We start from the raw sequence: 25499 nt of genomic DNA, 5'->3' as shown, positions 1-25499 counted from the left end.
ATCTCTTGGTTCAATTCCTAGTACTGAAAAAAAAAAGTAGTAACATAATGAAATTTTATTTCTTTTGGTAATTTATAGCTATTTCAAATTCTGATTCAGGTGTTTAAAATCAGATATAGACAACCCCCACTTCCACCCATTTTTTTTTTTTTCAGTGCTGGGTGTTGAGTCTAGGGCCTCATATGTGCTAGGCAAGCATTCTACCATTGAGCCCACTCCCAGCCCATTCCTTTACTTTTTCAAAAAAATGTTTATTTATTTATTCTAATTAGGTATGTATGACAGCAGAATGCATTTTGAGTGATTGTACACAACTGCAGCACAACTTTTCATTTCTCTGGTAGTATGTGATGTAGTCTTATGAAATGCTTAAGAAAGAGTATCTTAAAAAAGAATGAATTGGTTTTGTTAAGCATGGTACTTCAGAAGGGTTTTCATTATTTTTTTTAATGTTATGAGGATTTTACTCTGACTTTATTTGAAGACAAACAAAATGGGACGAAATATAGCAACATTTCTAGCTATAAAGACATTTAGAGCAGAATAAAAAATAAATGAATTTGAAATATTTGGCTACCAAGTAACTAAACAAACCTTGGTGAAAATACAAAGCAAGGCTTAGTCTTTAGCTTACTATATACCTGGTAAATTCCTTTATGCAAGATGTTTGTATTACATATAAATCTTTCTGTTAAAATAAGATGATTAAACTTCTATTGAGCAATAGAAGAAGTGAACTATATTTCTTGTTCTTAGGAAGCTTAGTTTTGTCTCAGACTGTTATTTATGGCCATCTAGAAGTAAACTACTTTTGGTGTCACATGAAAAAACTATACACAGAAAAATATGTTATTTGCACATCCTTTTTTGAGTTTTATTTTACTAAAAAGTAGAATTCACACGGGCCAAAAAACAAAAACAAAAAAATACCAAATGAACAAAAACCATGCAAAATAGTTTTGTGCACACCTCTAACATGTTACACTCCACTTCTGAAATCTTACCCGCCCCCACTCCCAGGGAAAGAAAACACACACAAAAAATAGGAAAGGTATCATATGTTGAAAAGTTAACATTATAAAAGCTAGATTCCTAACACAAACACTGCAGAACAAAGTCACTCCTTTACAAAAAGTTAATGTTTATCAGTGTTAAATTAATGTCATATAAAGCAATCAAGAACTATAGATTCAGTGTGCTCCTTACCATGAACTATTAAAAGTTATGTCTGGTGTTGTAGGACACCCATGATATTAACTTGAACTACACCGTCTTAATCTTGACACTACGCCAGACTCACAGAAAACAGGTGAACCACACTCAACACTACCTCCTTTTCCTGCTATCTTTAAGGTTTGTTTGTTTTGTTTGTTTGTTTGTTTTGGTGGTGGTTGTGTTTGGTTTTTGGTTTTGTTTTGCAGTGCTGAGCATCAAACCCAGGGCCTGGCACATGCTAGCAAAGCACTCTATCACTGGGCTATATCCCTCAACCCTTAAAAACGTTTTATTGCTTGTTTGCTTATTTTTTTGGCAAATAAGAGTCTCAGGATCCTGAGCTCTGAAATGTGGGGGAAATTTTTCAATAGAGGACTAAGGTAAAACTGTCCTTTAAGATATTTCCATATTTCCCTTTTTTCTTTTTTTCCCCTCTAGTACTGGGGATTGAATCCAGGAGCACTCTGTCACTGAGCTAAATCCCCAACCCTTTAATTTTTTATTTTAATACAGGGTCTAAATTGCCCAGGTTAGCCTTAAACTTATGATTCTCTTGCCTCAGCTTCCCAGGTAGCTGGGATTACAGGCATGTACCACCACACCTGGTTGATCACACATTTTTTAATGAACACTTGCATAAAACCTTTAAAAAGAGATTTTAGAAACTCTAAAATGTTTTTCTTTCCTCCAGAACAGTTGCTGATCACTTAGTAGATGATTTTCTGGACAAAAACCCTGCTTAGAGCCTTTCTATGTAGTAGCAAGCTTCTTGTCCCTGTATATTTGAACTTTCCAAGAATAACAGAATACTCCAAGGTACTTGTTTGCATCTCATGCAAAATTTCCAGGCTGTTCCAGCAAAATTTACTCTCCTTGGTGCTTTGTGTTTACTTTCTTTACTGCATCAAAATAAAAAAAGTGCCCTCTGGTAGGAGCACATTTATGCTCCTCCCTAATGGTGCCAGGAAGGGCCGATGGCCTTGCACTTGGACAAAGTATGGGCTTCCGCTAGGGACATGGCCAGCTGTTTCATTGTCCCTCGGGGAGAAGAGACACACTCTGGTAGAACGGCAGTCCCCTGGAAGTTCTCAGCAGAAAAAAAGTCCTAATGTATTCCTGTAAAACATTTCAAACGTGCAAAGAGAAAATTCAACACAAGAGTGAGGAGACATTATCAGAGAATAGGAAAAATGCCTAAATATTGTGCTCCAATCCAAAACATCCATGCAAACTGCTTGCTTCAATGCCATATTCTATGAACATCTTAATAGTGTTTCCTAAAAAGGAAAGAGAGCATTTGGTCTCCAACCTCAGAAATAAAGCTTCTCATTTTATTGCCAAACAGCTTTAAGTAATGATTACTTAACTCCAACTATCACCTATATTGCAAAGAAATTAAAGGCTCAAGTCTATTCCATTAAATACTTAAATAACTGCTAGATCAATACACCTTATACATTCTGAAAATATTGGCCAAAACAGCAAAACATCCTTCTTTTCCTTCCAGCCATCAAGATGACTGTACATAATCAGTGTGCTGCATTTAAAGGAATATATGTATGAAAAGGATGGTGCAGACCTGAAGATCCTGCCAGCTCATGCGTTCTTACTGAGGTTGGCAGAAAGTAAGGTTCCTCTTCCCCACCCACAGTTTGGGCGTGTTAGCCTGTTCTGCCATCCTGTGTCAGACACTGTCTTTTCTTTCCACAGGCCATGGAGCCTGTTTGGGGGGTAGGGGTGCTGAGGAAGACATTATAAGTGAGCAGTTGCAGGTAGGGAGTGAAATACATGCAGAGGACACTCATGCTTAGGAATCTCTTAAAGCAAAACAAGGGTCAAACGCAACCCAGAATCTTTTAAACTCTCCTCTCATACACTACAAAGCTAAACTGGAAAAACCCAATTCCACTTCTCCTTCACAATTCAAAAAGGAGCTAAGCCTTCCAGGGACATGGGATATTTCAAACTGAAAGAGGGAAGCTGAAGGGCCCATCCTTCCTTGGCTGTTAGCAGCATGAACCAGAGCTCTTCCTGGAGCCTTGTCAACCGCCCAGTGGCTCCCAGAAGACACCTCTTCTGACATCTGGGCTCCTTTTAGACATTTCAAGTTTGTTCATGGCCTGAAGTCTGATGTGCAGAGGTAGCTCCATGACGCTAGTAATGGAATAACACTTCCTTTTTTGGCGAGGAAAGCCCAATTGGTCTTAGCTAACAAGCTCTCAGTTATGGCTCTAAAAATACCCTGCAGCAAGCACTGTTTGGCACTTCGTTTTGTTTGCCAGAGGAGCTCTACAGAACACAGAATGCTTCGGATTCTCCATGACTGCTCTGAGCTCTGTCCCTGCTCTGATGACAGCAGGGAGGTGTATCACTTTGGGAAAGCTGCTTTTCATTTTTCACTTTTGAGTTCTTGGAATCCTGTCTTAAACGTTTGAAGTGCAATTCCAGTCTTGGATTAATTACTAGCTTGGTTTAGAATCTTCATTTGGCTTCTAGTCTGAACTATGCAAATACACGATATGTGTACAGAAGAAAAGACTAAAATTATACTTCAAAAGAGCTCAATTGCTTCCTCTCTTCCCCCTTTTCCCCCCAAAAGAAATATCAGCCTCCTCGAATCCTTCGTTGTCAGCAGCAGGAGCAGCCTGGGGCCTCGTCTGCACCAGACGCCCTTGGCTCCCTACACATTGATGGCATGTGCGTGCTTCTTGCACAGGGGCTTGTCCTTCTTGGAGTAGAACGGCTGCCCTTCCAGATTCACATGGCAGACCTGGGACAGAGAACAGACCAATGTGAGATGGGGCCTTGTAGCCAACATGGTGGAGGGGGCAGGAACAGATTTCAGTCACCCCTTTAAGAAAGCAATGTCATATGCAGCTGGGGGAACAAGCTGTTGCCTGTTTCTCCCCACTATGAATTCTTAATTACTGAAGCAGAGTACATAAGACGAACTATATAAAAATGAAGACTTCCAAAGAAGAACATGGAATAAAACTTAAATTAGATTAATTAAACTTAATGGGATATAGAATATATGTGTTGAAGATGTCCAATTTATGCTATCCAAAGTGTATAAGGAACCAATACAAGTTCAAAAGTTGGTACCCACAGAGAGGAGCAACATCTAAGCAAATACTATTAATAAACTAACAAACACATCAGAAAAGATTACCCTCATCAATAAAAAATTAGAAACTTCCTGAGATACCACTGGACACCTAGTAATGTAGCAAAATAAGTAAGACAAAAAACTTCCATGACTTTTCATCCTTAACCTTACATGACATTAGCCAAAAATTGGGGTGGGAGTAGGAGGAGTAATCAATGAAAAATCAGCAATACCAAAAGGGAATAGACCTTAAAGATTGCTAGGGACACATAAATCAGCTTGATGTTCTACAGGGGGTGTAGCAACATTGAATAAGAGCCAAAAGATGTGCCTACCCTATAACCCAGTAATGCCACCCTGGAGAATTTAATATTGCAGAAACAACTGCACAGAATAAGAAAGCAGTGTATGCTCAACTAGAAACCTAAAACTATTAAATTTTCTCTTAATAGGGAGATGATTAAACAAATGTTTATGGTCTATTTTTCTAATGGAATATTCACCATGAAAAAAAGATAAATCAAATAAGGAAGGGTGTATGTAGAGAAAAATACCAGGAAAAAAAGCAGAAAAAATTATGTATTCCCATGATGACAATATATGAATTGAGTTTGAGACTGGAGACATTCTAGAAGGAAGGGAACTAATTAATCTTTGTTGAGGCTGTCATGGGTGAAGCAGGATGTTAAACTCTATATATACATGGTCTCATTTAATTGTCATCCAAACTTCATGGGTGAGGTACCCCTTTCCCCCATTTCACAATTGAAGAATGGGCTCAAAGAGCAGAAATGTCTTGCTTAAGTCAGAGACCTAGTCAACTGGAGAGCTGGGAATCATGCCCAGGGCTGTAAGGACCCAGTTTCTAGCTAATTTTCCCCACACCTCATAGCAGAGAGGGGCTATGTTTACTTGGAATTGTTCTGAGCTTGCAGATTTTCCTTCTAAGTTTGTTGGAATACTAATATGTAGCCTGCCCCCAGAAAGATAATATGTCAGCATTGACTAGGAGGTCACATTGACTGGGATGTTCCAGGATGTTCTAAGGATGGCCCCAGCCTTATAGAAGACTCTGAGCATCCCTACTGGGGAGAACAGTTGAGGGCCACATCTAGGACTCTGGCATTAGAACTGCAGGGGTCTCTGTATACAGATGGGGATAGAGAGGGAAATCATGCAAACCCCACACATAAGGATACAGAAATCATCTTTCTGAGCTGAGCTTGAGTCAGTGAGCATCTCTTCATTCCAGGAGAGTTGGAGAGGAAAGGGGCACAATGATATCCTCACTGGGGAGATTATACCTGGGGTTGTATATGGCTGCCAATGGGCCATGGAAACCAATAAGCTGAAAAAATATCTGATAACGTCACTAGTCAATGCAGCAATGATGAGTGTAACCAGGTACCATGGTTTGGTTTGTTTGTTTCCTAAAGATTCATATGTTGGAAGCTTGGCCTTTGGTGTGAAGATATTAAGAGGTGAGACCTTTAAGAGGTAGAATCTTATGGCAGGTTTTTAGATCAGTTTGGGGCTTGCCCTTGAAAGGGATTAAAATATTCCTCTTAGGACCTTAGTTTTTACAAGACAGACCTCACCAGAGCTGAGACAATGCCAGTACTCTGCCCTTGAATCTCAAAAGCCATGAGCTAAATAAACCTCCATACTTTATAAAGTTGGTCTACCTTGGGTATTGGTTATAGTAATGCAAAATTGACTAATAAACCAGGTTCTCATGGATGCCTCAAGTTGCTGGTGACAACTTGCAAACAAGACCAAGAAGGTGAACATACAAGGTCTAACTCATGAGAATGGGTTTCAGGGGAGATATAAAAGCAGCTCTAGAGTGAGTTTGATACCTCACAGCTCTGGCTGTTCTGGGACAATGCTGGTCGTTTGTGAGAGTTTCAGGATGAATCAGGTGGGAGGGTGTTGGGGGACTGAAGACTGAGGAACAAAGAGAAACACAGTCTCACAGGTGGCTGATGAATAAAATGGGTCTCAGGGCTAGAACACAAATAGTGAGTTGTGCTCAGTGCCTTCTTGGTGCAAGGTGACATCATGGTGGAGGAGGCCATCAGACCGCCCAGAGCAGGGAGACAGCAGGGAGGGTCCAACCCCAAGGCTCAGAGTCAGCTGGCATCAGATCTCGCTGTGGAGGAGTAGTGGCCATGGACAGTGCTGATCATAGTCCCAGCAGAGTGAAGACAGTGAAATAGACCGTTTGTGGCAGCTTCAAGATTACCTCCCAAAGTTACACCACTTCCCACATCCTCCTGATATCCACACCAGTGGGAAGGGACTAGAAACCAATTAGACTTAGAGGAAAAGAGGGACCAATAAGAATTTTCCCTCACTAAGGTAGGACCAAATCCCTTCCTTTGGAACTCAAGGGCCAAAGCCAAACTGGAGCTTAATCTCACCCTGATCCACCTTCTTAGCTCCCAGATTTCATTTCATATGCTTTGGATTTTAGAGATTATTGTCTTGTTCTGTACTTTAATTGCTTGTGTGTGTTAGCTTCATTCTCCATTTCAAGATTCTAGATTATATAAAGGTGAAGACTTGCTCTGGGATATTCTTGTATTCTCCAAACTCAGGGAACGTTTGGTCAACTGAATTTGTCTGAATGTGGTATCCTGAGATCTAAGAAAATAACACATCAATGGAAGAACTAGTCTGGATCTTCTTTCTTAATAGTTTCTTTTTAAGCTATAGGAAAATACATGTTCATTAAAAGTCATTTGAGAATGTAATGTGATAGAAAGAAGACTACCCCCTAATCTAGGTTAGGGTTTGGCTCAGTGGTAAAGCACCTACCTAGCACGCACAAAGCCCTCTGTTTGATCCCCAGCACAGGAAAAAAACAAAAACAAACAAACAAACAAACAAACAACAACAACAACAAAAAAAAACCCTGCAAGTTTTCTGATCAAAAGATTTCCTTCCAGAGATCAAAACCATGTTCCTCTTTGCAACATCTCAAGGGGGCAGTGAGTGACACAGAGGGCTAGTTTACAGGAAGGCCTAACAATCTCCTTGCTTATTCTTTAAAGGATGGAGCTACTCAATTTCTTTGATCAAATCCACTGGACAGATTCATAGGTCTCTCACATCTGACTAGGTTTAATTCTCTACAACTCATTTATAACACCAGCCTGAAACACCTCAAGCCTTGTATCTTCTTCTGGTTTCTAGGACCTGTGCTATTGTGGCTTGAGGGAGCCGACCCTTGATCACCTTGCCATGGTTCCCTTTCCATGCAACACAGCCCTCTCATCATTCTGCCTCTGGATAAGAGTCCTTCTGTGCCACTGTCTTCCTGAAATTTCTCCAAGTCTTTTGGATCCTTCTAAAAGTTAGGTAGCCAAACTTGCAAGCAGTGTCTCAGGATCAGACAAGTCATGGGTTGAAAGTAAGGGTCAGAGAGTCCTGTGCTATGTCTGGGCTGAACCATAGCTCTGCAGGAGACAACCCATTGCCCTGTTTTAGAAAGGGAAGCCCTGAGGTATTTAGAGGACCTTAAAAGACAACTGAAGAATCTATTCAAAGAGCTGGAAAATGAGAGTGTTAAAGAGTTGAATTGTGTCCCTCAGAATTCATATGTTGAAGCTGGGCAGAGTAGCACATGCCTGTAGTGTCAGTTACTTGGGAAGCTGAGGCAGGAGATGGAGGCCAGGCTGGGCAACATAGGGAAACCATGTCTCGAACAAAATAAAACAAATTTATATGTTGAAGTCCTATTCCCAGTACCTCCAGCCTTCCCAGCACATGGATGCAGCAGCAACCTTATTTGGAAATAGTCTTTGTGGACACAATTCAGATGTAAATTGAGGTCATACTGAAATAGGCCCTTAGTCCAATATGATCTATGTCTATATATGAAGAGGAGAACTTACAGAGTCAGATACATATACATGTAAAGATTCAGACACAGCCTTGGGGGCAGAGAGTAGCTGCAAACCAAGAAATGCAATAATTGTGGCAACCACCAGAAGCTAGGAGAGAGGGCGTGGCCACCTCTCTGCACGTTGATTTTGGACTTCTGGCCTCCTGGACTGTGAAAGAATACATTTCTGTTGTTTAAATCATTGGTTTATTATGGCAGCTCTAACAAAGTAATACACAGGGCGAATACAATGCATCCCACAAATAGTAGAGGTCTTGAAGTGAAAAATAGGAGCTTATGGCAGTAAAATTCATGACTAGGATTGTTCTGTATCACAAGAGATTATCTTGTGATATATCAAGGGGGCAGTGAGTGATACACAGGGCTAGTTTACAGGAAGGCCTAACAATCTCCATGCTTATTCTTCAAAGGACAAGATCTACTGAATGTCTTTGATCAAATCCACTGAGCAGTCTTATAGTTCTCTTATAGCTCTAAGAGATTATTCAAGTTTAAACTGCATGGATATTTCATACATTCCCAAGATCTACCTTGAAGAACTCTGGTTTTGTTTTTTATTTATGGTAGCACATTCTTTTCTCAAATAAAGTAAGTTCAATTATAAATTGATATTACAGGGCTTTGTAAGGGATGATTATTTCCTATCTCCATCTTCAGGGTCTAAACATTTGTAGGCTCAGCATCATGTGCCCACCTCGAACCAAAGCCCTTTAAAGGAAAATGTCAGTCTCATAGTAAAATGACCCAGCTGTTCGGCAGAAATAAATCATACACTGTTAATAGTTAATCTAAGGCTTATCTACAGGCAGCTGTATATCAAGAACAGGACCACTTAGGAAAATAAAATGATGACTCAGTCCTGCTTTCTAAAGGTTCTATTAAGAGAAACCTTATCTCAGCTTTCCATAGGCTAGTCAATAAGCTCCAATCTGGTGTTCATGGTGAAAATTTCAGGGAAAACCTTCAAATCACTTCATCATAACTGAAGCAACATATAAGCTTAAGAAGCCATCTGTCCCTTTAAGTTCAAACCTCATTTGCTGGCCCCTCACTGATGGAAAAAGCATTACTGGTGGGACAAGCTACTGGTTTCCAAATCCTAGGGCACTCTGTTGCCCTTTGTGAAGTGGAAAGTAACAAAGCCACACTGGTTTGTAAATAATCAATAGTAATAAAACTTTGTTCAACCATGGCATATCAAGGCATTACGGTATCTGCCAACTTTTAAAAATAATCCATACAGGGTTGGAGCCATAGCTCAGTGGCAGAGCACTTGCCTAGCATGTGTGAGGCACTGTGTTCAATCCTCAGTACCATATTTAAAATAATAAATAAAATAAAGGTATGCTGTCCATCTATAACTATAAAGAAAAAATTTTAAAAATAATCAAAACATCAGAATGCTGGAGTTGCAAGGGAGATTGGTGGTTGGTCACCTAGCCTTCATGTACTTCTTTCTGATGGTCAGGACCCCAGATCATTGGAACCCAGGGCTAAATACGTACCGCACAAATGAAGCAGGTGTCATGCCAGGTATGCCCCAGGGCTTCAATAAACTTGTCACCAGCTTCCACGGGGAAATCACAACCATGACACTTGGTGCTGAACAGGTTGACGTAGTCTGAAATGAAAGGCAGAGTGAGGACCAGGAACCCAGGAAGGCAGGAAGGAGCAATCTGGCCACATCTGCAGAAGGTGAGGAAAACTCCCAAATCAGTGGGTTGGGGAAAGTGGGTGAAACCTAATTGGTAGCTTGTCATATCACATAAAATATTAGTTTCTTGATTTATTTCTTTTTCCTTTTCCAGTAATTTGCTTTGATGTTGTGGAGACTCAGGCTTATTCACTATCTTATGCTGGTTTGATCTGCAAACACTTTTGGGAATTGTCATCAACTTTTTGCTGGGTGATTGTCTCTTCTGCCTCTGTCACCTCTGATAGCCCAAACAGATCAGTCCCAATACCAGGAAGAAAAAAAAAATCCACATTTCCCAACAGTTATTTACTTCAGAATAATGAAGTTAAGATTTTTTAAGTTATAGAATGTTCTTTACTTGACCATTCTTCCATCACTGGGCATTGTGTTGACAACATATTTTTACTACTATGAAAACTGTGGCTCAGTGGTAGAGCGCTTGCCTAGCATGTGTGAGGCACTGAGTTTGATCCCCACCACCACATTAAAAAATAAATAAATAAAATAAAATAAAGGTATTGTGTCCATCTATAATTTAAAAAAAAATTGAGCCAGGTGTAGTGGCACATTCCTGTAATCCTCAGCAACTTAGCGAGGCCCTAAACAACTTAGCGAGACCCTGACTCAAATAAAAAAAAAATTTAAAAAAAATGAAAAGCAAAAAGGACTGGGGATGCAGCTCAGTAGTCAAGTGCCCCTGGGTTAAATCTCCAGAATGAATGAATGAATGAATGAATGAATAAATAAATAAATAAATAAATAAATAAATAAATAAATAAATATTTTGAGCTGTCCACAGTTGCACCTGCAATCCCAGTGACCTATAGGCTGAGACAAGAGGATCATAAATTTGAAGCCAGCCTTGCAGTTAGCAAATTGTGTCTCAAAATTTAATAAAAGGGCTGAGATATGGCTCAGTAATAGAGCACCCTGAGTTCAATCCCCAATATAGAAAAAAAATTGAGCTATATTATTGAGGGAAAGCATGTTCTCCTTCCCATCCCCCTCAGCAAATGAGATGATACTACTAAATATTATTTGTATAATGCTTGTAGCTTATTTGACATTTTCATATAGATGTTCTGAGGTTTGAATGTGTTCCCCAAAGTTCATGTGTTGAAAACTGAATCCCCAATGCTATAGAATTGGGAGATAGGGCCACGAAGGAGGTGTTTAGGGCATAAGGGCCCTGCTTTCATGAATAGATTAATGTCATTATTGAAGGAATAGGTTCATTATGGCAGAGGTGGGTTTCTTATAAAAGTGAGTTTGGGCCAGGCACAGTGGTAATCCCAGCCACTTGAAAGGCTAAGGCAGGAGGAACTCAAGCTGGAGACCAGCTTTAGCAATTTAGCAAAATCCTCTGCAACTTAGAAAGACCTTGTCTCAAAATAAAAAATCAAAATGACTGGGGATATAACTCAGTGGTAAAGCACCCCTGGGTTCAATCCACAGTACAAAAAAAATGAGTCAGAGTTGAATTATTACTGTGTTAGTTTTGTTTTTGTGGATGAGGTGAAAGCCCCTCAGAGAGATGAAGAGCCCAGCCAGAGTCCCATGACTAAGGCACCATCAGGCCCTGAGTGCCTCTGCCACAGCAGTTGTCCTCCATGGGCCACAGGGGCAGCAGTTCTACCACACCAGTTGCAGAATTCTTCATGAGTCTTCTAGAAAAGCTTCATCCCCCTTATGGAGACTTCAACTCCTCTACCACTCAGAAGTGTTACTTTTCTGTCCACAGTTCTGCCACAGTTGGCTTTTTCTTGCAGTGATTTTCTGTTCATCTCTTTGTGGACAGTAGGTCTGTTCATTATCTCAAATCATGGACTGAGAGGCACTGTGCCTTTCGGGTTACAAACCTGGAGTCTAAAGAAAGCAAGCTGGGTTCAAATCCCAGCTCTATTAAGGAATTGTTTAAGCATGAGGCAAGTCACCTAACTTCTCAGGACCTCAACTTTCTCATCTATATAATGGAAGTAATTACAGTTCCAAACTCATAGGGTTGTTGAACAGATTAAATAAGATAATATGTGAGGTATTTGGCACAAACACTAAAAATGTTAGCTCTTATTTTGTAAATCTTCATAAACGATGAAAGGAGGAAAGAGAACTATGGTTATTTGAGTGCCCACTGTATTTCTTGTTTAATTCTCATGGCAGTTTTGTGAAAAGTTAATGTTCCTGATTTAAGCATAAGGAAACAACTGGAAAGGTTCCATCACATCAGTTGTAACAAGCAGCACCTGGCCTAATGGACTCTAAAGTTCAACCTCCTTCCATGACTTTATTCTGTCTCCAACTCCTTATCTATTTGCCATTGAGCTTTGATAAATTTTACTTATCGCCTGCATATTTTTTTCTAACCTCTGACTTCTCCTTTTGCTTAATTATATTTTATCCTGAAAACGCTCTTGTATAGCCCAATTCATCAGTCTTGGCTCTGATAGAATACTTAATCTCTTCAATAGTCAGAAATGTATCACCTCACCAGAGCTAAGCAAACATGGTTGTGCTCCCTTTAGAAAGTTGCCACAGGTTCAGGGTTTACTCTATGCCCAATAGCAGCTTACTAGTGTGGGGTATTGGCTAATCCATCTCCACTTGAGCCAAGCCCTGTACACGCCTTCTGACATATTTCTCATCACTCCCAGTCAGTTTCCAGGTGCTCTGCTCTTTCTGTTAAATTTCTGTGTCTCTATATCAAACAGGTCCCAGTTTTAGGAAACCTCGCCATGTTCTCTACCTGAATCTCTGTAATCTTTAGGGTCAAGCCTTCATCCTGGGAAGTTCTCAAGCCCCACCTCCACCAAGAGAGATTAGATGACATTCTAGAGCAATTCCCTTCTTTATCCTTTCATTCATCTACACATCCATCTTCCTTCCTTCCCTCCTTCCTTCCTTCCATCCATCCATCCATCTGCACAACTGCCCATCATTCTTGAATGTCCATGTATATCACAGCATATCCCATGATGTTCGGTTTGCTTGAGGTTTTTGAGGGCAGAGACCTGCCATGCTGGACTATGCACAGTAGCTTTAGTGGGGACGGCTCAAAGTACATGTTCAATACACATTTGACAGATAAATGATGAACAGAAAACAAAGAAATGGTTCAAGCTAATGTACTAAATAGTCCCTCTCCTGTAGGTTTTTCACAGATTAAGCTTTTAAAATAGTTTGAGCCTATTTCTGAAATATCTAGTCTTACCTACTGAATGATTTTTTAAATTTTAAACTTGATTTTGTAATGATTTGAGAATTGCCACTTTGTTTGAAAATTTGGTAGCACATATCTGATTCTAACACATTTTTATTGGTATTTTTCCTCATTTATTCTATAAAAGGAGATTGTCATGAGTTCCAAATTAAATTTGTGCATGCATGGGTCTTTCCATCCAGGAGATAATCTAGCTTCTCATTTATTTCTTCTTTTAAGTCTTCATAATTTTCTTTGACTAATTATTTTATGTCCCAAGTTGAATTAATACCTTTGCATTTAATGGATCTTACTGCTATTGTAAAAAGATTTCCATCCATTACACTAGGAATGCTCTGTGTTGAAAAAGGACTTAGTACTTTTCTCTAGCAATGGTCCTCAAACATTAGAATCACAAGGAGGATTTGGTAAAACACAGGTCATCAAGTTGTACACTCCAAGTTTCTGATTCACAGATTGGGAGTAGGACTCAAAGATTTCTATTTCTAGCAAGTTCTCAGATGATGTTGAAGCCACTGGTCCTGAGACCACACTTTAAGAAACAGTTCTGGCCAGGCATGGTGTCACACACCTGTAATCCAAGTGGCTTGGGAGGCTGAGACAGGAGAATTGTGAGTTCAAAGCCAGCCTCAGCAATTGTGAGACTCTAAGCAACTAAAACTCAGTTAGACTCTGTCTCTAAATAAAATACAAAATAGTGTGAGGATGTGGCTCAGTGGTCGAGTGCCCCTGAATTCAATCCCAGGTACCAATAAAAAAAAGAAAGAAACAGTTCTGATTCCTAAACACAACTGAAGATTAGAATAGCACAAACGGGACATCCTACAAGATTTTGTTTCTGCAGGTCTGGAGTAGGTCTGGAATTTATCTTCTCTCTAGTTTTTAAGGTTCCCTACACGATTGTGATGCTTTGCCAGACTTGCAACTACTCAGGTGCAGGTTCAAATGTGAGGGGGTTGACTTTCCAATCTGTCTTACTTATATTTTGGATAAAATTTTCAGTTTATCTTTGCAGCCTAACAGAAGTCTTTCTGAGTCTAGAACCTGACATTCTGGCTTAATCAGCAAATTTGACAGGACTCCTTTCTGTGTCTTCTTACAAGTTGTTGACAAAAAATGATGACCAGAGGGTTGGGGTTGTAGCTTAGTGATATAGAGCACTTGCCTGGCACATGAGAGGCCCAATTCTGAGGCAGGTTAACCAACCAAGCTTGGCTTTATCTGATAGATCACCTACTTCTCTTTTCTTTACCTTGTTCCTAAGAATATCAATCATTCATTATATTCAAAAAGTATACTCATTTTATTGTGTTTTTTCTAAGATAAAAATTAGTGTTATTGCCTTGCCTTCAACAATTGATTCTATTGCTTATTGCTTAAGTGGAACTTGTCTTGGTTTTGGTGGTGGTAGGGATTGAACCCAAGGCTTCAAGCATTCCAGGTAATTCTACCACTGAGCTACATCCCCAACCCAGAAAGTGGATTCTAAATTGTGTTCCATAGAGAGCTGTGGGTCTCCTAAGCTGTTTCAAGGACCACTCATGTTGCCCACTTACTGTGGATAGGCGGTTTGCTAAGAGTTTTGCATGCATCATCTCAGTTAATCCTTATAGCAGCCTCTGAAGCAGGTAGTGTGGATGAGGAAACACTCAGAAAAGATAAGCCCTTCTTCCAGGTTCACACCAAGCCCATAGCAACCCATCTGCGTCTCTCAGGGCAACTAGATCTGAAGGGAATCTGCTTCCTAGCTGTCTTCCCTAATACTAGACCATCACATTGCTGGACTGTTTACTCAAAATACATTTTTGAAAATCGTTTTTTGGGAGGTTGCTTGGAGAGGGGTAGCAGGGATAGTAGAAATCTATCATTCTTTTATAAGTCTCAAACATAAATTGTGGCTTATCACAAATTATCCAAACTATATTGTTGTTAGTTGATGAATAGTAGCGATTTGCATAGGTATAACAGCATTTTCAGTAATTACCAATCAACACCATATAAGAGGGGGAATGACTAACATTACTGGCTCCCTTTTACAGATGTGGAAATCAAGACACAGAGCAACTTAGTAAGTTGGTTTAAAGTCATTCAATTAACTTTAGAGCAGGAAAGAGAATTCAGCAGCTTAAGAACCCAAGAAGTTTTTGTTTGTTTTATAATTTACTGTCATGGGGAAAAGTTTTATTTTGTTTTGCTTTTTCCTTGGAGTAACTGTAATGAGTTCCCCTTTCTGATTTGAAAGTAATTTACTGTGTTTCTCTTTTTGCCCTCAAACTGGCTACCCAGCCAGTCACTGCAGCTCTGTTATTCTTCATAACCAGCATGCTTGCCTTTTCCTCTTCTGATAATCTGGTGCTATTGTCTTAACTTTCACCTCTACTTCCCTTTGTTGGACCCCACCCCAAGTCTCTCCTTGAAAGAATGAGGGAGTGAAAGGCCAGTAGCCAGAATCTTGAGTATCTTAAAAGTGCTGTGTCTTTTCAATTTAAAATAATTCATTTCACATTTCAAGACACCATATAGAACTTATAGGGCTACCCCCAAAATCTCTAATTTAGCCAGTGAACTTAAGGAAACTGACAGAATATCAAAGTCTTATAAGCATGGTAGACACAGAGGAAAGGAACACTCCCACATTCCGTGATTTATACCCTCTCTGGTTTCATCCTCTTCACAGCTCTGTAAGGTAGGGATTTACAGATGGGGACAGTGAGGCTCAAAGTGCTTTAGTAACTCACTTAGGGTTCAAAGCCAGCCTGAGGTGGAATCAGGAATAGGACCTAGGACAAAGTTCAGACCTAAGGCTTTTTTGCGACTAAACCTGGTCTCCAAGTCAAAACAACCTGAAAGGTTTCCCAAGCAATTATGAGGCCAACTTGTGACTCATACATTTGATGCAGGAAAGAATCAGACGCTAAATGTGTAAAATAAGCTATAGACTCTGCCTCCCTTTCCTTGGAAGGCTACAATCAAATGAGCAGGGGAAATACTTCAATTAACTTTCTTTGTGTAATATTAGCATGATTTTGACATTAAGAACAAACCAAAATCAAGAGCTGGGGATGTAGCTCACTGGTGGAGCCCTTGCTTAGCACATTTCAGGCCCTGGGTTTGATCCCAAGCACAGCAAAAACCAAAAACATCAAAAACCTTTCTTCCAGAAATAAAAGAATCTTGATGGCCAGATATGTAGGGATACAGGCAGGAGTTAGTGACCCGCTTGGCCCCTGCCTGCTTGCTTGCATCGCTCTGCATTTGCTCTATATCCCAGTTTCCTACCTTTCTCACAATAGGGCTCTCCATCTTCCATGTGGAAGAGGCTGTTCCCAAAAGGCTTCTTGCAGGCTGCACAGACAAAGCAGGTGGTGTGCCATGTCTGCCTCAGGGCATGCATCACTTCCTGGGGGGAAAATATTGACTCAGGATGGAAAGTTCCAGGGGAGAAATGAAACCAGGCTTAACTTTATCACCAGGTCCCAGCCACTGACTAAGCAGCCATTAGGGAACAGGGCAGAAGAGCCCGGAAGCAGGCCTTGGATACACCAAGGGTAGGCAGAGGAGGGAGTTCCTAGTATCCAATGCTTGCTGGGTTCCACGTTCTACGTACTGTTATATAAGCTGTGATGCTTAATCTTCCCATAAGCCTGGGAGGGAGGTCCTACTTATTACTGCCACTTTACCATAGGGGCATCAAGGGTCAAGGCCACACGCAGGTGAGCTGGCAAGGCTGGGCTATGAAGCAACAACTTGTATGGCCAAAGTTCCCCCATCACTTCAAGCTGTGTGGCACAGACATATAATCATCTCTTGTTTCAAATTCATTTGCTCCCTGGTTCACTGGTGGCAAACCAACTCCCTTTGAGGACAGAAATGGAGTTGTTTTCTCTCTATTAGCAGCAACTTCTTGGCTTCTAATGGGACTTCACAATCTTAGGGAAGGGAGAGGAGGTTGATCAGGGCTGCAGAAAAGACAAGTCAGAGGAGAAGAATGTAGTCCACTTACCCCCATGATTTTGGTGTTGCACTTGGCACAGAGTGGGGCAAAGAACTGCTCATAACACCGCTCACAGTAAACATTGTTCTGCTCCTCCACAAAGCACACATCTGCCAATGAGGTCTTGCAGTAGGCACAGTTGAACTCTTCCGGGTGCCAGGAGCGGCCCATGGCTACCAGAAAAGGACCCCTGGGGAGACAGAGAACAGCACCTAATAGAAACCCTCAAAATTTGGAACCAATATTTCAAGAACCCCAACAATCTTCATATATTTAGCCCATAAATCCCACTTTTGTGGCTGTTCTAATGAAATAATACAAAATTCAGAGAAAGCTCTATGCAGAAAGGTGTTCATTGTCCCATCACTTACCATAAAGAGAAACTACCATAGGGAACTGGGTAAGCACATGACAGAATTCAGTTGAACACAGTAATTATAAGAAAAACAATGACGCTGCTATTGATGGCTAAGATTTATTAAGTACTCTGTGCCAGACACTATACAAGAATAATTTTGTATTTGTTAACTTATAATCTTTAATCCTGTAAAGTAGGAACTATTATGAAGCCTATTTGGGGGAAGGAAACTGAGGCACAGAGAGGTTAAGTAATGCATTCAAGGCTGCAGGGCCAGGAAGTGGTAGACCCAGGACACAAAATGACAGTCTAGTTCCAGATTAGTAGTCAGAACACTGGGACTATAAGGAAATTTTTTTATGTTCTATTTTTCCTTTTCCATGTTTTCTAATTATTCTCTACCAAGTATATGATATTTTATTTTTAAATAAGAGGGTTGAGTGTGTGGTTTAATGGTAGCACAAGGCTCTGGGTTCAATCCCAAGCACACACACACACACACGCACACACACAGATATATATATATATATATATATTTATATATATATACACATACATACATACTATATACAAACATATAAGAGCGTATTTTTCATATATGCAAGCTCAGATCACAAACATATTAACATAATATGTTCAAACAAGCATCATCTGTGACCCCAGGCTTTTAAGCCTGAAGTGATTTGATTTCATTTCAGTCAAGTGCCCACCTATGCCCTGAGCAATACAGGCCTGTCTGTGGCAAGACCCAGAAGCAACCCCAAAGAAAAGCTAGGTCAAAACCAGCACTGTCAGCCAGCTTGCAACATGCCCAATAAACCTACTGACAACAAGACTGGCAATTCCCAGGACCCGGCCTTAGCCCAAGGGGAAGCTCCTGGCACCAGACACCAAGCTGGGAGCTTCACCCACTTACCTCATGGAATCCTCCCAACTCCCCAGGGATGTGGGTGTCACACAGGTATGGAAGCTGAAGCTCAGAGAGAGTCAGACCAGTTGGTGGGCCAGAGGGTTAGAAGGCTGCCCTGCAGTGTAGCTAGCTTTTGTCTGTCCTCCACCTGTCCTCCCAACCCCCTCACTGCGTGGCTTAGATCATGGATAAGCACCTATGTGCCCACCCTTCCAGCACCACAGTGGACCATACCTGATGACGTTGTTGCAGTGGCCACACAGTGGAGTTCGGCTGCTGGCTGGGAAGCGCTCAGCTCTCTGGACGGTACCTCTGGCAAGGGGGGTCATCTGAGGACCTGTCGGAGTATATGCTGGGGCGCCCCGGGGCAGGGTCTGCTTGCTAATAGACGTGGTGCTCTTGCCAGGGGCAAACTTCTGAGAGAAATTGTCATCTGTCACCCAGGGGGGACGGCTGGCAGACTCTGCTGGGCCCCCACTATAGGCCGCTGAGGGTGTGGGGTTATAGTTTGGGGCAGGTGAAGGGGTATAGGCTGGAGCAGGAGAGGGGGAATAGGTGGGAGCAGGTGAAGGGGTGTAAGTAGGGGCAGGTGAAGGGGTATAGGCTGGGGTAGGAGAGGGGGTGTAGGGAGTTGGAGTGTAATTGGCCCCTGGGGATGGGCTGTAGGTAGATGCAGGCACTGCAAACCAAAAATACCAAAAGAAAAATGTGTCAGGTGTTTCTTTCCCCTTCTTCTCCTGCTCCCCCAGCCAGAGAACTGAAAAAGGTGACTTTAATGTTAGAACAGTACAGTGTTTTATGGAAAATACGTTCCTGAACTTCTTGATGCCCCAGATTTTAATTCTCAGCAAAGGATCCCAGGGAAATAAAGAGTGAGCCAACGCAGCAGAGCCCTGGGGAGCTTAGACAGGGCTGGGAAAGGATGTAACTATAAATAGTTGCAGCTGTGCAGGGTGGGGCTCCACCACAGCTTGGCTGCCTGAGCCCCACTGAAGGTGGGGAGTAGGGGTAGAGGGTACCTGGGCCAAGACAAGGGTGGGAGTGTGTCAGTTCAGCCTGGACTTGGGGATGCTCTCAGTTGCAACCAATGATTTGACTCCAGCATGTGTTTCAACCAGCATGCTTGGTGTACCTGGATCTAGTCCAGCCTTCCTAGCAAAGCAGATGACCCAGCAACTGGGTTTTCAAGTTCAGGTTTCAGTTTTAGCTACAAAATCACTTTCTTTGAAAAACAGCCTAGCTTGATTTGTATTGGGGAGGGGGGTTCCATTTAGGTTTGATGGAAGTCTTAAAGGAGTCACTAAGAGTCAGCCTAAGCAGACAATTTTGGTATGATGCATGCAGCCCAGGTCTAGCTGCTCACTTGGACCTGGCTTCCCCACATCACTTTGGTGCAAACTAAGAGCATTTGAGTGATACCCTAGTAGTTACCAAGGAAATTTGAGCATGGGGAAGAGAATGTGCTGTCCTACTTTTGGAATCCTCTCCTGACACTAACTGAGGGCGGAAACACTGCAGGGGCACTGCAGCTGCTTGTCAAAAGCCCTCTCACCCTGAGCTCTCAAGCCCCAACTTTCTGCTGCATTGTGCTATGGGGCCAGCCAGGGTAGACCTAGCTGTGTCCTGTGCTAGGTCCAACTGGCCTCTTCTTCTGGCAAGGGAGGTTCCCAAAGCCTCACCTCTGCCCAGTCTGCTACTCTGGAAAGCAGCTTCATTCCCCCAATCCCAGGAAACATGTCAGGGCAGCCTCCCTCTTCATTCCTGAGCTGAACCTGAATTGGGATAAACTGTGCTTAGGAAGCACCCACTGGGTCCCAGCTGGGCTTGAGACCCTGTTCCTATCTCTGGTCTCTCTTTCTCAACTGGTGCCCTGGGGCTATCTTGTGTAACCTGTGGCCTTTTCAACTTTGCCCCTTCTATTCCCAGATGACTGGCCCTTCAGAGCTAAGAAACCTGGAAAATGCACATACTATCCTTGCTGGGGGTGGGTAGGGACCATGCTTGTGATAATGGAGTATGAAGGGCCTGCCTAGAGACATACTGGGATTGATGTGGGCTTCCAATGGAAGAAGCTTCTCCATACAGAACCTTCCTCCCACTTACAAAGGGGCTGGATTAGGCATATAGCACAGAGTGGGAGTGAATCCTTAAATTATCCCCCTTTACACTTAAAGTCAGTAGGACTCAAGCAGAGTAAGTGGCAGCATGCAACTCTAAAATCTTTCTTTCTATACCTCAAGCTGACTCTATAAAGAATACAAGTCTAATTTCCAGAAAATCTTAGTGTGCCATATCACTGTGGAATCACTCCCAATGTGGAGGAGACCCCATGCTCTGGCACATAGCACAGCTATGAAGATCCTGGCTTCAGGCTAGGGGTAGAGCTCAGTGGTAGAGCTCTTATCAATCATGATTGATTCCCAGCACCACCAAAAGGAGGAGAAAAAAAAAAAAAAGTATCCTGGCTTCATGTCCTAGCTCTACTATTTCCTGACTGTGCATCTTTGGGCAAGTTCTTCCAACTTCTCTGGGCCTCAGTTTCCTCATCTAAAAACAATAATAATGGCTGGATGCAATGGTGCATGCCTGTGATCCCCAGCTACCTGGGAGACTGAGGAAGGAGGATCATGAGTTCAGGCCAACCTGGGCAACTGAGTGAGACCCTTTCTCAAAATAAAATAAAATGCATTGGAGATGTGGCTCAGTGGTAGAGTGCCCCTGGTTCAATGCCCAGTTCCACACCAAGAAAAAAAAAAGTAATAATTCTTAGTACTTCACAGGATTATTATGAGGTTTAAGAGAAAATAAGAAACAAAGTGTCCAACCTGCTGGCAGTGTGTGTGTGTGTTACTAAATATGAGGATGGTAAGGTGGTGGTCTCTTGGTGTTAGGGTTAGGAGGTATTGCCAGTTTATCTTGTAGCCTGGTGGTCACCTGGAAGGTCCAGCCCAGGTAGACTATAGGATGGAGGAGGGAAGGGAGATGTGACATTCTGCAGTCAGTCAGATAACCTGGAACTAAGCCTATTCACTGGTGGTGGAATTTATGTTACCCCTGCCACCAAGGTATGGTGGTAACCTACAAGAGTAACATAATGCATACATTTTGTAAAGCCCAAATTCAAGGTATTGTTACCTTCCCCAACTTTGCATAGCTCCCTAGTACCTGGAGAAGAGGATCTCAAAATACCAGAAGCAAGGGTGACTTGGAGAATAATACCAAGGAAGTAAAGCAGAGAGAGGTAATCTAGTCCTGTTTATTTATTTATTTATTTATTTGTACCAGGGATTGAACTCAGGGGGCACTTGGGCACTGAGCTACATCCCCAGCCCTATTTTGTGTTTTATTTAGACACAGGGTCTCACGGACTTGCTTAGTGCCTCGCCATTGCTGAGGCTGGCTTTGAACTCACAATCCTCCTGTCTCAGCCTCCTGAGCCACTGGGATTACAGGCCTGAGCCACCATGCCTGGCTGGCCCTGTTGGCCCTGTTTTATATAATGAGATTCTGTGTAAGATTTCTCTCTTGTTCTCTCCCTCTTTTTTTTGGTAAAGTGCTGTTCTCTGCTAAAAAGGATTAAAGAACAAAAGCCCTAATCCTGTGCTGTCCAACCCATAGACTTTTGTGGACTCTGAGCCTCTGAAATGGGGTTATCCAAATTGGAAGTGCTAGTATGGTACAAGATTTTTGAACTCAGTAAAAGAATAGATACTTTATAAAGTATCTCATTAATAATGATTTTATACTGAATATATGCTGGAATTTTGTTCTATTTTGTTTCTTAGCCACGGTCTTGCTATGTTGCCCAGCCAGCCTAGAACTGGGTTCAAATGATCCTCCTGCCTTAGCCTCCAGAGTAGCTGGACTACAAGCAAGCACCAATATGCCCAACTGTGAGAAATTCTGAATGTAGTGTTAAATAAAACATATTTAAACTATTTTCACCTGCTTTCTTTTACTTTTTATAATTCATTGCAGTACTGTCTCTAATATTCAAGGGCACTAGCTTTACATTGACTAATGTGATAAAACATTGGAAGATTTAGCTCCCAAGGATACTGTCTAGAATTTTTTTTTTTTTTGTACTGGGGATTAAACACAGAATTCAAGCATTCTAGGGAAGGGCTCTACAACTGAGCTATATAGCCTCAGTCCCCTGCTTTTTTTTACTTGAAAAAAAATATATTTCTATATAGATATAGGTATCTATATAGATGTAGATATAGATATATGCTTATCAAAAAATTTCTTCCTCTTGTATGGTGCTGTCCTAATCAAAAATACTGGCTACTAAATACTGATGGCTTCCACATGCCAGGCCCTTTGAGTATGTTATTTCATGTAATGCCTCATGCAACGCAAGAAGCAGATGGTATTTGCATGTCCATTTTACAGATGAGGAATTGAGGCTTGGAGAGCTTAAGAGAAGGCCTAAAGGTCATCCAACTAGCGAGCTGCCTAGCTGAAACTGGAGCTCTGGCAGCCCTACCCCGCTGCAGATTCCCGCTTAACCACTCCCTACAAGGCAAAACATGCTTTAGTACACCCTTTCCAAGTTAAATCCAACCCTCCCTTCAGCAATTCTAACCCTATTCCCTGTGCCTGGCGGAGACATTCTCTTCCTCGCACGGGAAGGCCTTCCAGATTCCTAGAACCGCCCCCCCCCCCCGCCCCCAACCTCCTTTCTAAAACCTTACAACAGAGGGAGATTAAAATCGAGACCTACTTCCTTCACCAAGGCTGCCCTGAACCAGGGAAGGGCCCTTCCTCTCAGTGGTGGCTTGGCTCATCAGCTCCCCTCCCCCATCGGGTCCCCTATTCGCTGGGACCAGGGGGTTCCTCGTGGCCTGCCTCGCCTCGCCACCCCCGACACGCCAGGAGGGACTCCAAATCTCAACTCGGAACCCCGGGGCTGTTGCTATTTTTGCGTGAGGGAATTGAGCCCGTCCAAATTAGAAGGTGATATTTCATCTCTAATTGGCAAGTTCAAAAGGCCCCTATCGCACTCGGCGGCCTGGGGACTATGTAATTAAACAAGGTGTTTTCTGAGTCACTCCGGGCCGGGCCCGGCTCTCCGCAAGCGACCGGTTGCCTCCCGGCCCGCGGGCCCATGTGGCTGTCCCCTGGCCCGCGGTCCCATTCGCCCACGGCGAGGCCGGTCCGGTTCCCGCGCCGCCGCCGCCCCTCCCAGTCCCCAGGTGTTCTTGGGAGCGGACGCCGAGCCTCGGCGCCAGCGATAAGATCCGGGCTGCGAACGCCGCCCTCGGCCGGGAGGAGGCTCCGCGGGGAGCTACGGTGGGGACTCGGCCGCGCGCTGCGGGCCGCGCGGGCACACACTCCCGGCTTCGCCTTGGGCCGCCTGCCAGCCGCCCCCGGAACGCTCTCGGCGGCCGGCCTCCCCAGGAGAGGGAGGTGGGAGAAAGCCGTCTTCTCCCCTCCAGGCAGGAATGAGTTAACGTCTGCACCGCCTAGAAACGGCGCGGAGGCCCGCGGCTCCGGCACGTCTAGCCTGCCTGGGCCCCAGCCCGGGAGGGCGCTGCAAAGGGACGCGGGGCGGACCCGCCAGTGCTCGCTCCCGGAGCCCGGCCGCCCCCTGGTGGGACTGCGGGGTACAGCCAGCGGCCGGGACTGGGGAGCTACAGCGCGGGGCCGCCCCGGAAGGTGCCAGAAGAGCCTGCCCAGGGCCCCACGGAAATGCACTCCTTGCACCAGCACAGGGCCTCACCTCCACCCGCCGATTCCCATCCAAACTGCTTTCCAAGTTCCCTCCATGGTTCCCAACCTGCTGAGGGTCAGCCACTTCTGCCCACTCCGAGATTTTTCTCCCTTTCAGCCCAGTCTAAAATGTCCCTTCATCCAGTGATGTTTTAACTTAGGTGTTTTCTGTCCCTCTGTCAGGTACCGTGCGAGGGGCGGCATTTCATTCCTAAAACACGAGGTGTACTAGTGTCACTACCAATAATCAAATGAAAAAGTTTAGGCCTGAGAGAGGAGGTAGTTTGCTCGCAGTAGCAGCCCTGGAGTAGGATGCTAAAGCGCATCCACGCCCATACCCAACACTGCTGTCTGAGGAAGCTCTGTTTTAACTGAGAGCTGAGCCTGCCATCTCTGCCCCACGCACCAAATTCAAGCTATTCCAAGCAAGACCTTGCTTACCTCCCAGCCTTACCTCCTTTATGCTCCAGTCTCAGAGAAAAATTCACTGGGATGGGGTCTCTTGTGCCTTACTGGGATGTACTTCTGAGTCTAGACTGTGGGTACTCTTCTTTACCCTATGGCTGCTTTGTCAATTCACTCTGTCAATTCACACTCGTTTATGACACACAGAAAACGTTCTCTGTCTTCCTTCCCTCTGCTTCAGAATGACCTATTCTCATTCTTTCCAAAACAAGTCCTTAATTTCTTCCCTTCATCAGTTTGCCATGTGCAAAAATGGTGTGTGTGTGTGTCAGGTAGCGGAGATCCACCCACATTAAGGGGGAAGCTGCTCATGTGTTGGGGCAGGTGGTAATGTGGGAAATCTCAGTACCTTCAATTTTTCAATAAACTTAAAACTAAGAAAAAGTCTATCAAAAAATCATACATGTATAATTTTGAGGAGAGAGAAATGTTTGCATTGTTTTTTTTCTTTTTTTTCAAGTTTCAAGTTCCTTCTTTTTTTGCATTGTTATTGTAAATGCAAAATCATTACTGCTTTTCATAAATTCAAGATGAGTATAAAGATAAATGTTGAAAACATAATGTTTTAAGAGGACAGTGTGTGCTCACCTAAAATTCTGTCTCACCCATCTGTAGAATGGGCACCAAGGGATCACTCTGGGAACACCTGGGACCCTTGCACTGTGTACACAGCTGCTGAAGTACAGAATACAAGCTCACAACCTCTTTGCTGTCCACTGCTTGTGTCTTCCTTTCCAGTGTACGTGAATTTATTTGTTCCTTCATTTTTTATGCCATTACTGAGCATCTCCACTGTGCCCTGCCTAACTCAGGGGCATGTAAGGGAGAAAAATCCCTCTTCCCTGCCCTCCTGGAGTTCAGAGTCTGAATCCAACAGGAAGGAGGGGATGGTGACTAAACTCAGAGCCTG

The 25499-nt window shown here is 43.0% G+C and overlaps 1 protein-coding gene across 7 annotated transcripts in view; it reads right to left on the bottom strand.

Annotated features, from left to right (window-relative positions):
- Positions 1–849: 849 nt before the first annotated feature.
- The window catches only part of Ldb3 (LIM domain binding 3), a 63515-nt gene continuing 38865 nt past the window's right edge, over positions 850–25499 (bottom strand). For all 7 annotated transcript variants that reach the window (XM_046450230.2, XM_046450233.2, XM_046450231.2 and 4 more), the window contains 5 exons: positions 18644–19088; positions 17151–17331; positions 16427–16547; positions 9740–9855; positions 850–3985 (listed from right to left, as the gene is read on the bottom strand). In XM_046450230.2, coding sequence (XP_046306186.1) covers positions 3896–3985; positions 9740–9855; positions 16427–16547; positions 17151–17331; positions 18644–19088 — 953 coding nt within the window. In that variant the 3' untranslated portion in view covers positions 850–3895. The remainder of the gene's footprint in view (positions 3986–9739; positions 9856–16426; positions 16548–17150; positions 17332–18643; positions 19089–25499) is intronic.

This window comes from Marmota monax, unplaced genomic scaffold (genome assembly GCF_021218885.2).
Source record: "Marmota monax isolate L192 unplaced genomic scaffold, Marmota_monax_Labrador192_F-V1.1 WCK01_AAM20220418_F8-fsc00004, whole genome shotgun sequence".
In the NCBI taxonomy this organism is placed as follows: domain Eukaryota; kingdom Metazoa; phylum Chordata; class Mammalia; order Rodentia; family Sciuridae; genus Marmota; species Marmota monax.
Note: the sequence above shows the minus strand (reverse complement) of the source record. Positions and strands in the feature narration are given on the sequence as shown.